Here is a 17,110-nt window from a genome sequence, read left to right as displayed (position 1 = left end):
AGAAGCGGGAATGTGAGAGGAAGAAACAAAGAGGGAGGGAAAGAAATGAGGAAGCAAAGGAGGGAAAAGGAAGGAAAGACAAAAAAGGAAAGGAAAAGAGGGAATAGCCCAGGAAGAAAGGGAGATGCAAGAGAAGGAAAAGAAAGGAAAAGGAAATGAAAGAAACAGTGAAGCAGGAGATGTGATGGGAGAAGGAACGATGGATAAAAAGAAAGGAAGAGTGGAAGGAAGTAGGCAGGCTGAAAATGAATACGAGATAGGAGGATGAATTAGAGGGAAGATGGCATCAAATATTTAACAAGGCAAAAGTCACACTGGCATGCAGTGGTGGAAAGTAACTAAGTACATTAACTGAAGTACTGTATTTAAATACAGTTTTAAGATACTTGTCCTCGAATTGATGCTACTTTATACTTCCACTCCACTACATTTATTTGACAGCTTTAGTTACTTTTCAGATGAAGATTTGACTCAATGGATAATATAACAAGCTTTTAAAATACAACACATTGTTAAAGATGAAACCAGTGGTTTCCAACCTTTTTGTCTTTTGACGTCTTACAAAAAGCAGTGTGTAGTCGGGGTCACATTTCACATGTCTATGAGTTGTTAACAGCTCCACCAAATAGTGATTTTTCCCTCTAAACTTCTCACATGCTTTCATTTCAATAAATGTTCAAATGATCCAATATTTCAGCAAAAATCAAAGATTAGAGAAAAAGTCCAAAAACTGAAAACAGATTTGTGTATCAGAACTTTGTTTTTTCTTCTTTCCTCTCCCATTAATCATCTCACCACCCCTCAGATTTATCTGCTGACCCTTTGGAGGGGCCCGACCCCTAGGTTGGGAACCACTGGACTAAACTAGCTAACTGTATATAAAGTAGTGTAAACTAGCTCCACCTCCAGCAGCTACAACAGTAACATGCTGCTCTAACACTGATGCTTCACTATTAATAATCTAATGATGTCATATATAATAATATATCAGTCAGAGGGACCAAACCACTACTTTTACTGCAATACTTTAACTACATCAAGCTCATAATACTTATGTACTTTTACTGCAATACTTTAACTACATCAAGCTCATAATACTTATGTACTTTTACTGTAGGAGGATTTTTCATGCAGGACTTTTACTTGTAATGGAGTATTTTTACATTACATTTACATTACAAATATTATGAAAACAATAAATATAACTTTTACAGACAGAAAGAAAAGAAGAAAGACAAGAATGAAAGGAGAGAAAGCGTGGAGGAAGAAAAGGATGAGAAACATAATAACAGACAAAAGAAAAGCTTTCAAAATGTACAAACTGAACAAATTATTTACTTCCTGGTTGCGACAGGAAGGTGTCATCACTGAAGCAGAAGTGCAGTGTGTCGTCCACTGCAAGAACCCCAAAATCCATCCCAAGAAGTGCTGCCCCACCTGCCCCAGTGAGTACAGTCACATACACCTGCTCAACACGACGAGAATGTTTGTATTTTTATTTAAAAAGCTCCGTATGTTCACTTCCTGGAAAACGATGAACTAACATTCAGCTTCACGGTTCCTGTAATGTCTTAGGAAATCTTTGAAAGCTTGTAGATTTTTAAGAAGATAAAATACAGCTTTTAATATTTTTGAATGATTGTGTGACCTTGGAAGAAGATGCCTGAAGAGAAAAACCTGCAACAATTTTTATTTTTTATTTAACTTGAAGATCTCTGGTGGAAGTTCAAAATATGCCAGTTTTAAGTCCTTGATTTTACTGCTTACCTTTGATTAGCAGTTTGTGACTTTATGCATTGAGCATCCTTTATGTAACCTTTAAGGCAACATTCCTAAAATTAATATAATTGACTAATATACATAATTATGTAGGAAAACAAATATTTTTTTAAACTACAGAAACAAAAATGTTTCTCATTCACTTCCTCTGAAATTTTGAGAATTTAGTCTGTTAATGTTGTCATTTCATTAACCAGGTTTAGTGCTATTTTTAAAAGTCTTATTTTTCAGCAATCTATTCTTTTTCTTTTAACCAAAATGCTTCAGACGTGTTTAATCCATCTTAAACCTGTCCTGGATAAGAGCCTCGGGTGTGCTGAGAAGATAAAGTGTGTATCGTCTCCTCCTGCAGGTTGTATCTTTGAGGGTCGTCTGTACAAAGAGAAGGAAGAGTTCAGTCCAGAAGGCAAACCCTGCATCAAGTGTACTTGCACTGTGAGTACACACAGACACACACACACACACACACACACACACACACACACACACACACACACAAACACACAAACACACCCTGTCCTCCCAAATAAGTTCGTTTTGGAGTCTCCTGGGAGTCACAAACGTTCGGTTGGAACAACATCCTCTTCCTTGTTTTTTTCCCCTCCTTTCCTCACCTCCCTCTCTGAGTCCCCCCCTTTTGCTCCTCTTCCTCCCTCCCTCCCTCCTCCTCTTCCTCCCTCCCTCTCTACACAAACAAACCCTACAGGTACGACCATAAACACATTACAGCATTAATGTGTTGGCACCTTGTTGAGGCGACCTGTAGGCTTGTTAACACATATACACACACACACACGCAGAGGTTTGCTGGTTTAAAATTATTCTCTGACTTGGCTCCATGAAATATTTCCATTACAACATCATAAAATTGAGGTTGACTATTAAGACACTACGTGCTGACTGTTGGTGCTAAAGATTTGTTGTTTTGTTGTTTTGTTGTTTTTCAGGGAGGACGGACTCTCTGCATGAGGGAGGTGTGTCCTGTCCTGTCCTGCCCGGCCCACCTCAGCCACACCCCTGCAGGACAGTGCTGCCCCAGATGTCTCGGTAAAAAAAACCCACAAATCATCCTCCTGACCTGACACCTGTGTGGAGATTTATGACGCAGTATAAAGGAAAGACTATCAGAGATTTTTTGATAATAAAGTCGAAAAATTCATGAGAAGAAAGTCAGAGTAGCAGAAAAGTAGTAATTTTTATGAGAAAAATAGAATTTTCTAATTATTTTTAAAATTACAACCTTATTCTCATAATATTATTAACTTTTTCCTGTAGGAATACCACTTTATCTCAAAATATTATAACTTTGTCTCACGACATTACAACTTTTTTCATCTCCAGAGAGATTAATCTAGTAAATAGTTCTATCTATTCTATCTATAATCTAATAAAGCAGAGGCAATATCACCGGCCCTGCCCAAATGACACGAACCAGCAACAGTTCAACATCACTCAAAAGTCAGCCAGCTGTGATCGCCGTCTTTCTGAGAAACGTGCGGACTCTTGGCAGATTCCTTCAGCTTCCTTGGTTACTAAGCACAGCTGCATCCATCCTGCTCTCTTCAGCTCCTTCTATTGGCTATAAATGAACTTGTACTACTTCTATTTCTAACTATTGAATAGCAAAAGTTAAATCACAACCTGAAAAAGTCACTAAATAACTCTTTGTTTCCAGTTTTTGCGTCTCTGCTTCTCATCGTTGACTCTGTGTCTCTCCTCCTCCTCCTCCTCTTCCTCCTCTCCCAGGTCAGAGGAAGGTGTTCGATCTGTCTTTGGGAAGCTGTTTGTTCCACAGCGAGGTCTACGAGAACGGCACTTGCTTTTTACACGACAACTGCACCACCTGCACCTGCAAGGTACCATCGCACCCACACCATCAGTAATTAAGGATCCGGTCCATAATTATTAATTCAACCCACTATCCCTCCATGACCTTCTTCTTCTTCTTCTTCTTCTTTTTCTTCTTCTACTACTTCCCAGGATTCCACGGTGGTGTGCAAAAAGCGGTGCTCGCGGCCGGGGAGTTGCCAGGGTAACCAGTGCTGTGATGAGTGCCTGTCCTATGTGAAGGTGGAGGAGGTGAAGTACTGCAGAGTCCGGAACAAGATCTACAGGGTGAGAGAACACAAACAATACCTGAAGGATGGATGGATGGATGAATGAATGATGTATGGATGGACAGATGGACGAATTAATGTCATTGGAGGGATGGATGGATGAAGGAATGATGGATTGATGGATGGATGGATGGATGGTGGTTGGGTGAATGGATATACAGTATGGACAAATAGATGGATATATGAATGGATGATGGTTGTATGGATGAATGATGGATGGATGAATGATGGATAGATGGATGGATGATAGTTGAATGGATGAATGAATGATGGATGGATGAATGATGGATGGATGAATAAATGATGGATGGATAGACGTTTGGACAGATGATGGCTGGATTGATGGTGGTTGGGTGAATGGATATACAGTATGGACAAATAGATGGATGGATGGATGGATGAATGATGGATGAATGATGGATGGATGAATGATGGATGGATGAATGAATGATGGATGGATGAATGATGGATGGATGAATGATGGATAGATGAATGATAGTTGGATGGATGATGGATGGATGAATGACAGATGGATGAATGATGGATAGATGAATGATAGTTGGATGGATGATGGATGGATGAATGACAAATGGATGAATGATGGTTGGATGAATGATGGATGGATGAATGACGGATGGATGAATGATGGTTGGATGAATGATGGATAGATGAATGATGGATGGATGATGGACGGATGTGTTCTGAGCTTGTTGCGTTTCTCTCCTGCAGGAAGGCGACATGTGGTCGTCCGTTAACTGCACGCTCTGTGCCTGCGTTAAAGGAAGCGTCGAGTGCCGGCCCAAACAGTGTGTACCAATCACCAGCTGCCCCTCGGTGAGTGACAGGCACCGCCAGCCAATCAACAGCTTACATCCTGTTTGTAGGGTTTACATCGTGACATCACGGTTGTTGTTCGACCTGTAACTTAACAGCCAACATCAGTCTCTCTCTCTCTCCACTCGATTCGGTTTCTTCTCTCTGTTTCTCAGACACGACCTGTCCAACACTCACACTTTACAGTCCATGACTAACTCCATCAATTTCACCTCACATGCGTGACGTCTCAGAATGACGACGTTCCCCTGATTTACCGACGGAGCGAGCCATAACCGATTCACCCGATTTCAACCATTTCACCTGAAAAACAGAGAATCTGTCTGAACCAAAACACTGAACTCTTGGTTATTCCTCATCATAATATCCTCCAGTAAGGAATTTACAGGCTTTTGATCATTCAGTCATTTAGCTAAATACAAATATAAAGATTTCTGAACTCGTTATTTCTACAAAAAGTGTTTTATAAATATTTTCTCAAGTATGCTTGGATGACTTTTTTTTAATGAAAAAAATTTAATATATTTAAAGACTTTTCAGGTCAGTTGAATACTTGTTTTTAAAAGATATAATACATTAATATAATTAATTTATGTCAGATTCATAATACTTTACTTTATGTGATTATTCCTCATCATAATATCCTCCTTTTCTCATCTAAAACTACTAATGTTACTTGTTCCTTCTTCTTCTTGCAATCTTATAATATAAAATATATAAATTATTTATAAAAATATCTCCCTGTCAGTAGTCATCCAAAGATATTTATAAAAATATTTTATCAGATATGTTTGGCTGACTGCTGACGGGTTTATTTGGAAAAATATATTTTTAAATGACTTTCCTGCACTTTCCTTGTGCAGTTCAGATCAGTTTGATACTCATGACAGATTTTTATAATATATTTTATAATACATGTCAGGTTTATAGCACCTAAAATACTTTTCTGGACAAATAAAACACTCGTAGAAGATCAATGTGTTGCTAAAATGCAGGATTGGAGGTTTTCACTCTCCGAGACACAGCGGTGAGGTTTCCCTGTTACAATGCAAAGGTATCGTTTTAGCACATTAACAATCCTTCACGCATTAGCTGTCAAACGCTCTGGGAACCGCTGGCAGGAGGAAGGTTTTTGTGCTGCGTTCACCTGTCGCGGAGGTCATCTGTCGGCCGGTGGGTGATGGAGTGGATTCCTCGCATACCGCCGGCCGTTAGGCGGTCACGCAGTCAAAGCCGGTGTCAACGTGGTCCAAGTTCACACGCTTCCAGCGGTTACGACAAGCCCTCACCTGTTGTTTGTGGTCAGAGCAGGCGGCTGCAGAGTGATGTAGGTGGTCTGCACTGAGTTTTGTCTTTAGTGAAAGGCTCTAGTTTCTCTTACTGCATAAACTACTGATAATGTATTTCAAGAATCAACAGGCTGGTAGGTTGTTTACCTCAGATGTATGTTTACTGACAGGTGGGAAGCATCACATGGAATAAACGTTCATATGAGAAGAAAAGGGAGAACAGAACAACAGCTTGGATTTAATTTTATTTGAACTGGCACATTAATCGTAATGTCAGATTTTAGAATTAAATTATTTTATTTTCTCTCTAAAAGTCCTCAGGCCAACATCAGTACAATGGACGCAGTGTTTTGCTGCATGTGTTAATAATCTTTGCTAATTTATGACCCTGGGTTGGAGACTTAGTAGCTCATAAAAAAAAACTAGAAATCATAACTAGCAGTTTGGCATAAAAAAAAATGTCTGCAGCTTGTATTTACAGTAAATTTATTAGGATTTGAACACAGCGTGACCTCTCCTTTAGCTTTTAACATCTTAAAAGATACAAAGTAGAGATTTTTGACTGATGGAAATATAGCAAAACACAATGGTGTTTTCTTCTGTAATTTCCTCTCAGGAAATTATTACTCAGTATTTATTATTATTCAACATTTAGTTAAATACACATATTTGCTTTCTTTCTGAGAAGTTATATAAGCAGATTGATATCAATCTCATATCTGCGTGTTAAGAACAGAGCCAGGACAGAGTCAGGGGGTGGTTAGCTTAGCTTAGCTTAGCATAAAGACTGGAAGCACAGCAAACAGCTAGCTTAGCTCTGTCCAAAGTTCAAAAAATACAAAATACACCTCGCAAAACCTTAAAAAACACTTAGTAACACCTTGCATCCCTGTATTTGTAGAATCTGTACTCAAACAGAAAAACTAGCTGTAAAAACTACAAGTTGTGGTATATTTTATTTTCAGGGACTTTTTTCAAGATATGATAGATTTATATCGTTAATGTTATTAGTAACATCTGTGCTTTTCCTACTGTGACTAGTCGAAATGTCTGTTGTGAAAAAAGGCATCGGACAATGGTTTTAAATTAATTATCCTTCTGGCATTATCCAAAAAAAAACAACTTATGATTAAAAATATTATGATTTATGATTAAGCTTAGTTCAAAATTGAATTTTGTTGTCATTCATCCACATACAAGTAATACGGTAAACAAATGTTGTTCATCTTTGGGGTCAAGGTAGAAAAAGAAATGAGTAAAACAGACAACACAAGCATACAGATAAATACAAAACAACTGAAACACTTGAGGTTTGGGAAAGGTTGTTATCATGGATAAATATTTTTTTTAAAAACTACTATTTATAGACTGACATCTGGCCCTAACCTCCACACCATATCATGTAGTCGACTTCTCCGGTCCATGTGAAGGAAGCATTTACACACTTTTACCTGTTGGACAGTTTCATACCAAGCCTGCTCATAACACACAAACTCACACACCTGTCCCAGGTTATCATGACTGAGGCTCATCTCTCTCTCTCACAGAGGTCATCACAGCCCGTCTCACCCCTCCAAACACACACATACACACTCATATATACACACTCATATATACACACACTCTCCCATGCCGTCATCCTGCGGTCAGCAGCAGGTCGGCGGAGTGTGTGCGTCCCTGTGGAGACAGTGTGTCTCCCAACAGCCTTTTGTCTGTGTGACGTTTGAGTGACAGCAAAGAAGAGGTTCCCTATATTTAGGCCCCTGAAAACCAATCTCTGTCACAGTGTGAGTGTGTGTGTGTGTGTGTGAGAGAGAGAGAGAGAGAGAGAGAGAGAGAGGAGAGAGAGAGAGAGTGTGTGTCCTCGGTCTGTCAAAAGGCAGCCCTCTTCAAAGAGAGAGAGTGCCCTTTGTGCAGAGGTTAGGACTCTGGAGTGTGTATTGAGTGTACGGAGAAACGTCTGTATGTGATGACAGACGAGTGGTGTGTTGTGTGTGTGTGTGTGTGTGTGTGTGTGTGTGTGTGTGTGTGTGTGTGTGTGTGTGTGTGTGTGTGTGTGTGTGTGTGTGTGTGCGCCAATGAAGGGCTTCCCTGAGGCAACAAAAACTAGGTGTGTGAAAGAGTCCTCTGATCTGCACTTCTGATGGAAGTTGAAACATACTGTACACACACACACACACACATATAGAGGGTCCTGTTACACAGACAGAGTTCAGCGGTTGAAGTCGGAGTATCGGTGACTTTGTGGTCGTCCTGGTTTGACTGTGAACGTGTCAAAACGAGAACTCTTCTCTGTCTCTGTCTTTCATTTTATTTCTGTTCCATCTGTGTGAATGACAGCAGTTGTTACCTTTGTTGTCTCCGCCAACGAAATCTGGAAGGAGGTTGTGTTTTCATCCGTGTCCGTTAACTGTTTGTTAGCATTTTCAGTCGATTAGAAAATGAAACCTTGATGGAAAACACTCGTGCAAATAAGCATAAACTGCAGAGACTGCAGCTTTGGAAGTTACAACATTTTTGAGCTTTCAAGTAGCAGATGTCGGAAATTTAATTTTTTTCTTTATTGATACATGGAAATAAGTAATTTGTGCCCTCAAATTAGTCTTTTGTGGCCCCTAAAGATAAACATTTATTATCCTGTAAACAGTACAAAATAAAAACCAAATTATATTAAACCTAAGCTGCATTAAAAAGTGGTACATGTGCATTAATGTGATAGCAGCGAAAGGACACAGAATGGATTCAATAATGTAGCAATATTTTTTATCCAGTAATGAATTCAGTATTTGTAAAACGCCCTAAAACACAGCTGTCGACTTACCGTTAACACTTTAGCTGCTCCTGCTTGACTAGACGGAGCCACAACAACCTGTAACCTTTGTTAATGGTGCAAAAAACAACCTTGAGAGTGCAAATAAGGTAATTCAAGGATATTAATTACTGATTCATGTGCACAAATTATCAAAATGTTTACGTGACACCAGTCGGGCTTTGTAGGTTCGTGCATACCTTTGAGTTATTTTGTCTTCTGTCTCCGATAACAATAATGTATCTATGTGCATCTCTATATCATTAATAATGTGTCTCATGAACTGTCTGTCTCCTCCTGTCTCTTTTATTCTTTCAAACACATCAGTTTAATTAATCTAAAATTGATTTAAAGGTGTTTAATTTGCATCACAGACATACAAAAGTATGTAAAGTTTTTAGCAGCTGTGACACTGTAACAAAATCAGTAGAAAATATGTTATAAAATATATTACTGATGTCTCTTTGAGAGTGTGTTGCCTTTACAGGTTATAAAACATTTCAGTGTTGTAATTTCTCAACTGTGCAGCTGTTTTCAGTAGTATTAAATATATATATATATTTGATTGTTCATGTTTCTTCAGGTCTGTTCTGTCTCTGGTCTTCCTGTGATGCTGCTAACTATTAGTCTGTGTTCTGTCAAAGATTTTTCTGTTTTTTAATCATTGCCATGTTTAGGTGTTCTTCCATCTTTTCTCAATCTGTCTGATCCTCCTGAGAGTACACTGTTTAACGTGTGTGTGTGTGTGTGTGTGTGTGTCTGTGCCTCGTCTTATGCAGAATAAGATCCTGAACAGGACCGGCTGCTGTCCGGTTTGCACTGAAAGTGAGTAAGTTCTTCTCAAAACCTCATCCTCACATTTTAAATCCCTCCACACAGTGAATTGTGGGATTCAAACATTCCTCAATTAATCAAAGAAAACTGTTGAATTTGATGCCTTAAAAAGTCTTAAAATATCCAGTTGTTAAGGTCTCGATTGTATTTAATATTTCTGTTATTACATTTTCTGTTGATGCAGATGTGGAATTATCCAGTATAGATGGATTATCTGTATTAAGTGATAAATCAATCAAAGTGAGGTAAAAGCCATGAATTAACCCCCTTAAAAGCAAAGAAAACAAATCTCTGTCCAGCCATTGTTTCTTCAGCTGAGTGTTTCCCATGAACTCCAGACCAAACTGCGGTTTGCCCTCGGGTCACTTTAGTTTGGTTTTTGGCTGCAACCTGCAGCAAAAATCCCAGAAATGGCTGTAAATGTACCATTACAAGACTACAAAGACTCCATGTGCCTAGTTTATAACGTTGTGTTTAGTTCAGTTTAGTTTAGAGACATAGTTTGACCGGACCACAACGTCTGGTTCCAAAATGTAATTGGAAATTATCTTTTTGCTGCTGGTTGTCATCAACAAGTCTCCTTCCACCCATGCACGCTCGCATTTTGGTTTTTTTTTTTAAGGTTGCTGAGTTCAAGTCTGCTTTCTATGTATTTCTGATTTCAACATTTACTCCATCTTCATTTCTCTTCATCTCTCTGCAGAGCCCGGTGTATGTACGGTCTTTGGAGACCCTCATTACAACACGTTCGACGGCAGGACCTTTAACTTTCAGGGAACCTGTCAGTACGTGCTGACTCGTGAATGTGCTGGCGTTCCCTCAGCAGGGCCGGGAAATACCGTCAACATCAACAGCCCCGACTCGAGCTTCACGGTAGGATGAGAGTTTAATTTTAGAAACATCACAGCCTTGAGGTATCAGATATCTATTTCATTGACCTACCTGTAGCCTAGCTAAGCACTGGAAGCACTGGAAACACTGGAAGAAGGAGGAAACTGAGTGAGCTTGACCTTTATTTTCCGTGACTCGCTCCCAGGTGTTGGTGAAAAACGACGCCCGGCGGACTCGCTCCTTCTCCTGGACTCAGTCTGTTGAGGTGAGGCTGTCGGGTTTGGTCCTCAGTCTCCACCAGCACCTGACGGTCCGGAGGAACGGCACCCGCATCGCCCTCCCCTACCACGGCCCCGGGGTGCACATCGACCTGGACGGATACCTGCTCAAACTCACCACCATCGCAGGTCAGCACACAACACGCAGGTCACGCTTTTTAAGGAGGCATCACACTCAATTTAAAGATTTAGTGTCATACACGTCTAAACCAACCTGTAAATGAGCGAGATGTTGCAATTTATTGATTTTAAACAATCAAACTGAGATGCAAACTACTGACATTTGAATCTTCCAACATGCAAAGCTGGAAGGAGCAACTTCAAAGGGATAATGTTCATTTAAAAACTCATAATCAATATATTGAATACTAATCGTGACATCACACAGGTCAGTGGATTATTAGCCTTCATGTGCTTCTTACATGGATTATTACAAGAAACAGAAACAAACTAATGAGTTTGTACTTTGAGTTTCTTAACGCATCATTTAAATGCAAATTTAATGGATCAATTTGTAATTGCTTTTTTTTTTTTTAAGTTTATCACTGTATTGATTTATTGTACAGTAATTAAACACCAAAATTTTGTGTAATTATTCCGATGGCACTCTCCACAATAAACCCAATAAACCACAGCTGTCAGTAAAAAATTACCTTTTTCGAAATAATCTCAACTCAAGGTCCACTTATGAGCTTTCTCAACCAATTCTATGACAACTGAGTAGACTCAAGTCTCTTGATGAGGACTGTGTGGTTGAAAGCTTTGGAAAAAGCTTGAGCTTGAGCTAAGACAATTTAGACCAAAACCATAAATCGAAGGTCAATAATGAACTTTAATGCTCAAAGTTTGCATTCAAACCTTCGTCCATATCTCTAAGACTGTTCTCTCAAGCTGATATAATGATAATTTATGATCTTTGACCTTTAAAACACACAAAAAGCACTTACCTTGGGCAGGGAAATATAATGTCTAAAGGCATTAACTTTACGCCCTGCAGGTCTGGAGATCACGTGGGACGGTGACAGTTTCGTGGAGGTCGTGGCCGCTCCCCACCTGCGCGGACGCCTCTGCGGCCTTTGCGGCAACTACAACGGCCACAAGCGCGACGACACCATGGGAGGCGACGGCCAGTTCAAGTTCGACGTGGACGAGTTCGCCGAGTCGTGGCGAGTCGAGGGCAACGAGGTTTGCGCCCAGCAGCCTCCGCCTCGCCGGCCGACGTCCTTCCTGTGCCCCGGCAGCGTCAAAGTCAAGTTCAGGGCTCACCGGGAGTGTCAGAAGATTAAGTCGTGGGAGTTTCAGAAGTGCCACCGTGTGGTTGACTTCGCCCCTTTCTACCGGTGAGGCCAAGAACTGAATGTAGACTTTTGATACCAAATGATGAGTTAACAACCCACTCTTGTCCAAAAAAGGACTTTCATTATAAACATACATCTTGTGAAATGAATCATTATTTTAAAATCTTGTTTTTTATGGTTTCTCGACCCAATTAAGCACCGTGCCCTCTAAGACTTACCCTACCTCACTGCAACCTGACCATAAACCCTTCACTGATATGCAATGTCCTCTCAATATCATTGCCACAGAAGAAAGGACATTTTGTACGCAGTATACACATGCACTGTTCTCTGGATTTTGTAGGAAGTCATGAACTAGGAGACATATCAAGAAAAACATTTGTCTCTACCAGTAACACTTAACCACTAAATTTGGACGTTAAAACCAAGAAAGCTGAACTTTGAAAGGAAAACAGTCAAACTGAGCAAAACAAAACATCCAGTATTTGTCTTTAAATATCTGAACATTGAAAAGGCCAGTGTCAAAGCTGTCCTACGAGAGTACAGACCAGTATAATGATGCACGTACATCTAAACTATTCCTTGGCTTAACGACTAATCCTATCCAAATCCCTGACCCACAAAACAACAACCACTTTCCAGAAGTTAGGTTTTGGCGTACAGGTTCTGTAAAATAATTGATTGATCGTCCTGCTCTCTGCAGGTCGTGTGTGACGGATATGTGTGAGTGTCCGGTCCATAAGAACTGCTACTGCGAGTCCTTCATCGCCTACAGCCGCGCCTGCGAGAGGGAAGGAGTACCCGTCCTCTGGAGGCCCGACACTGCTTGTATGGGTGAGTGAACCAATCACAATCTCACATGAAGATATACATGAATAGTAATCTGAAGTTATCTTAAAGACCAAGATTTTGCTTTGTTCATGGTGTTAGATGCCAGTTCGATCAGACTGTACAATAGATTCTGTTATAGTCGTGTTATTATGTAATTTAGACATCATCAGACATGGACTGGGCTGCTACTGGTGTCTGCTTATGATTTTTTAAACCAAAAAAAAACATGGTAGATGTTGAGAAAATGTTCTCCCACAGCCCATTACATTCAGCGTTTTTCACAAGTTTCAGGAATTTTAAAAGACAGTGAATCATCATAATCAAAATCAAAATTACTTTTGACCTTTGTGTGAACAACCTATCCTATAAAACTACACAAATAGGAACTAAATATTAATAAAATATCTCATATAGGATCAACAGTAAGTGGCCTTTAATCTCCCTTTCTTAATATATCCTCCAGACCTTCAGCTCACTAATAGTAGAGCACCTTTAAAGTCTTTATCTTCATTCATGTGACGTATTTCTGAATGACACAGAATCATATCCTACAGATGTGATTGGATCCCTCAAAAGGTGGTGTAGCTTAGTGAATACGGTGTGATATGGAGCTGCTGAGGTCTTTTAGCCTCTTTCACCTGTTTCGTTAGATCGGGAGAATTAATACATTAGATCTCAACCACAGTCTTTGGAAATGTATACAAAGACAAACACACCTCCTACTAAGATATCGCTCTGCTAGCTACCCAGTGAGGTTTTATATGATTAGCAGGGTTAGCTAGCTAGCTAGTTACTCCACATTTGATTGGAGAAATTAATGTAACCGCCCCTTCAAGATGAGTAATTTTACAGAAAAAGAGAGGGCTTTTGATATAATATTTGACCCTTGGACACATATTTAGCGTGTTATAACATTCGAGCACGCTGCCACGGACTCTCAGGAAACTATTTGGGTCGGTGGACTCTAGTTTGAGCCAACATGGCACTCACTCTGGGAAATTTTGTTGACATATTTAGCATGTATCAAGAGAAATCAATCAATGAATAGTTAACACAGGATTAGAATGTGGAAAAATGTATTTTTTCTTTGTATCATGACCTTTCTTGAAATGTTTGTGGTGTGATAGGAATGTTTATGAATGTCTGTGATGGTGAACAGTTTCCTTAAAATCTTTGTAACCTTAAATGTTCAGCAAAAACTTTTTATGGACCACGAGAAGACGAGCAGTAGCACTAGTAGTTCAGTCCAAGAAACTTCTGTATCAAGTCAAATGATACTCCTTATATCATCAGCCCATCAAATGTATCAATAACCTTATTTCCACGTACATTATTACAACTGATTGACTGAATCTTAAGTCCTAACCTTCTCTCTCTTTTTTTTTTTAAATCTCCTCTTCCCTCCCTTCAGCCACCCAGTGTAAACACGGCGCCGTGTACGACACCTGCGGACCGGGCTGCACCAAAACCTGCGACAACTGGAACGAGATCGGACCGTGCCACAAGCCCTGCGTGGCCGGCTGCCACTGCCCCGCCAACCTGGTGCTGTTCCAGGGACGCTGCATCAAACCCATAGCCTGCCCTGGACGGTGACCCTTGTGACCCGGGTGGGAGGGGGGATTAGGTTAGGGAAGGTCATTCAGTATCAAGACTTTGGGGGGGCCAAACTAGCCGAGAAGAGTTTTTTTTGGGAGGACACCTAAAGGCTACTCGAGTCGACAGATCAGATGCAACAAGGTACTCAGGGTCCATATCGTCGTAAGGAAGCGTGTCGCAGTGAGAACAGTGATGGACTGAAGGGAAACTTAGTGGATGCTCACCACCACATTCAGCTTCTTGTGCCTCTTGTAATACCATGTGCTGTCATACCAGTCACCACCACAAGGGGGGGGCGCTAATATCAGTCTCAAAGAGGTAGAACTTCACTCCTAAGAGAAAACTCAGGGGCTCTATTTGGAGATTTTTTTTTTTTGGATCTCCAGCAGCTGAGGAACATTTGAGCACGCTGTCATGGACCCTCAGGAAACAGGAATTTTTAGGGCCAGTGGACTCCCGTTTGAGCCAAAATGGCGCCCGAATTTCTCTCACAAACACTCTGAAGTGAGCGTCTGCATCTGGAAATGGGGGAGATTTCAAAGTGGAGAAACTCTCTGATGCATGATATCGAACTGCCCCTTGTAATCTCTATTCCATCATTTCATACTGTAAGCTAGCAGATTTATATGAAAAGACAGACAGCTTTTATATTATTATTATTATTATTATTATTATTATTGTTCTAATTATTATTATTTGTTGTTGATATTGTTAATTTATATATCGGTCAAATGACATGTCGTAGCAAGAGCCAGAATCATGAACATAATTGCGTTATAAATGATTTAAAGGGAAAAAAAAGCTATTTATGTATTTGTTGTGTACTTTTGTGTTACTGTTTGAAGAGAAATGCCCAAATGTGACTCAGTCGTTGCACCATCGCAGGGAAAAAGTACTGTATTGTGTTCTGCTCCGTGTACAGGTTGTTGTGGTTAGTATCAAACTGAAGGTGTTCATCTTAAGCATATGTTTCACTTGACAATAATTATTTAAAGACCAGCAATATAATCTTTTATCGAAGTCCCATTTTTGACGTCTGTCTTTACTTTTGAAAGTGTTCGTTAATGGCAGCAGAAGCTTTTGGTCAGAAGCAGCGGTTTCCAACTTGGACATGATTGTCCAGCTAGAAAAAAAAACAAACTAAATCATAAAAAATAAATTATTCTTATTTTTGGTCTTTTTCCTCTAATTGCCTTCAGATTTATAAACTTGCAACCATGATGAAGGGTTGCAAATAAAAACCACTGCTGTAAAGGTTGAACATTCGGCAGCCAAAGTTGAAAAAATGTTATAAAGCCGGATTCATAGTTGATGAAAGAGGTTAACGAAAGTCCAGTTTTGATTATAATTCATGGTTGGATTTTACCAGTGTGAAGCATCACTGCAACACTAACCGTATCATGCTTTAATTATATTCACCACAGTTATGTGTTTATATTATTTCATTCATTTTATGATACACAGCAACAGTTGGAAGGCTTGTCTTTATAGCAGCGATTTTTTTTTGATTAATTGATTAATTGTTTGGTCATAAAATACTAGAAAACTGAAAAAATGTCATCCACAGTTTCCTAAAGCTCAATTAATGTCATCAAATTGCCTCTTTTGTTCAACCAACTGTCCAAAATTCAAACATAAGACCAAAGCAAATCCTCACAAATGACAATCGGTTATCAAAACAGCTGCTGATTATATTTCTGCTGATCAATTAATCAACTTATCGTTGCAGCTCTGCTTGTCTTGTCTCTTCACTTAATAAACAACCAGTCCTGTGCAAAATCTCCATGTCTTAAAACCTTCAAACACGACCATATTCACTCAAAAAAGGAGGAAAAACATCTATTTTAAATACTTTTGCACACTTTTAATACACTTCAAATTTGTACAAACATATTTCACAAAAACGTAGCACTAAAGAAATCATAAGAACTAAAGCATCAAATACAACAGAGTCAGTCTGACAACAGAAGTGTGTTATTACAGAGGACACGAGGAGAAAATGTGACTTTTGCACCCACCTTCCTCAGTGATTGGTTCACTGAATAATTCGCCACTTTGAGTCTTCAAGTACAGGAGATATTTTCAAAGTAAATAACTGAAGGTCAAATTTACCAACACTTGGCAGGTGGTTAATTTCCCATATAAAGAAGAAATACATATATATATATATAGTACCTGGTCCTCCTGAGAATCAGGATGTTTGACTTCCAGCTGTTTTAAATACTGTGTGGTGCGTCAGTAACTTGTCTGATCACAACTATCACAACCGTCTCTTCTGTTCTGTGAGCTCATGAAGCAAAAGACGAACTTCATCTAAAGATGCTTTTGAGTAACACAGCCATGATATAAAAACACCGCCGACGACAATTACATCCAATATAACGTGGTGGTGTTGTTGGTGGTGGTGAAAGGGTTTCATCTCAAAATGCTACATGACCATTTGCAGATGACATTCTCTGATCTTTATAAGTTTTTAAAGTATTTAGTCTTTATTTCATACTGAATTTAATTTTCCTTAAAGTAGATGTCCAAACAATGATACAGATTTGTAAAGCCTGATATTTTTGAATCATTCAAGATCCTAAATGTACCAATTAATTGAAGTTTGTCCAAC

The 17,110-nt window shown here is 39.5% G+C and overlaps 1 protein-coding gene across 3 annotated transcripts in view; it reads left to right on the top strand.

Moving 5' to 3' along the window:
* bmper (BMP binding endothelial regulator) overlaps positions 1 to 16,106 on the top strand; it is a 39,503-nt gene extending 23,397 nt beyond the window's left edge. For all 3 annotated transcript variants that reach the window (XM_042425163.1, XM_042425161.1, XM_042425162.1), the window contains exons 5-16: positions 1,355 to 1,445; positions 2,132 to 2,214; positions 2,727 to 2,826; positions 3,526 to 3,635; positions 3,760 to 3,894; positions 4,626 to 4,730; positions 9,608 to 9,653; positions 10,366 to 10,535; positions 10,699 to 10,900; positions 11,769 to 12,111; positions 12,773 to 12,903; positions 14,312 to 16,106. In XM_042425163.1, coding sequence (XP_042281097.1) covers positions 1,355 to 1,445; positions 2,132 to 2,214; positions 2,727 to 2,826; positions 3,526 to 3,635; positions 3,760 to 3,894; positions 4,626 to 4,730; positions 9,608 to 9,653; positions 10,366 to 10,535; positions 10,699 to 10,900; positions 11,769 to 12,111; positions 12,773 to 12,903; positions 14,312 to 14,493 — 1,698 coding nt within the window. In that variant the 3' untranslated portion in view covers positions 14,494 to 16,106. The remainder of the gene's footprint in view (positions 1 to 1,354; positions 1,446 to 2,131; positions 2,215 to 2,726; positions 2,827 to 3,525; positions 3,636 to 3,759; positions 3,895 to 4,625; positions 4,731 to 9,607; positions 9,654 to 10,365; positions 10,536 to 10,698; positions 10,901 to 11,768; positions 12,112 to 12,772; positions 12,904 to 14,311) is intronic.
* The last annotated feature ends 1,004 nt before the right edge of the window (positions 16,107 to 17,110 follow it).

This window comes from Thunnus maccoyii, chromosome 10 (assembly GCF_910596095.1).
Source record: "Thunnus maccoyii chromosome 10, fThuMac1.1, whole genome shotgun sequence".
Classification (NCBI taxonomy): domain Eukaryota; kingdom Metazoa; phylum Chordata; class Actinopteri; order Scombriformes; family Scombridae; genus Thunnus; species Thunnus maccoyii.
The sequence above is the reverse complement of the archived record's forward strand: the minus strand, read 5'-3'. Positions and strand labels throughout refer to the sequence as shown.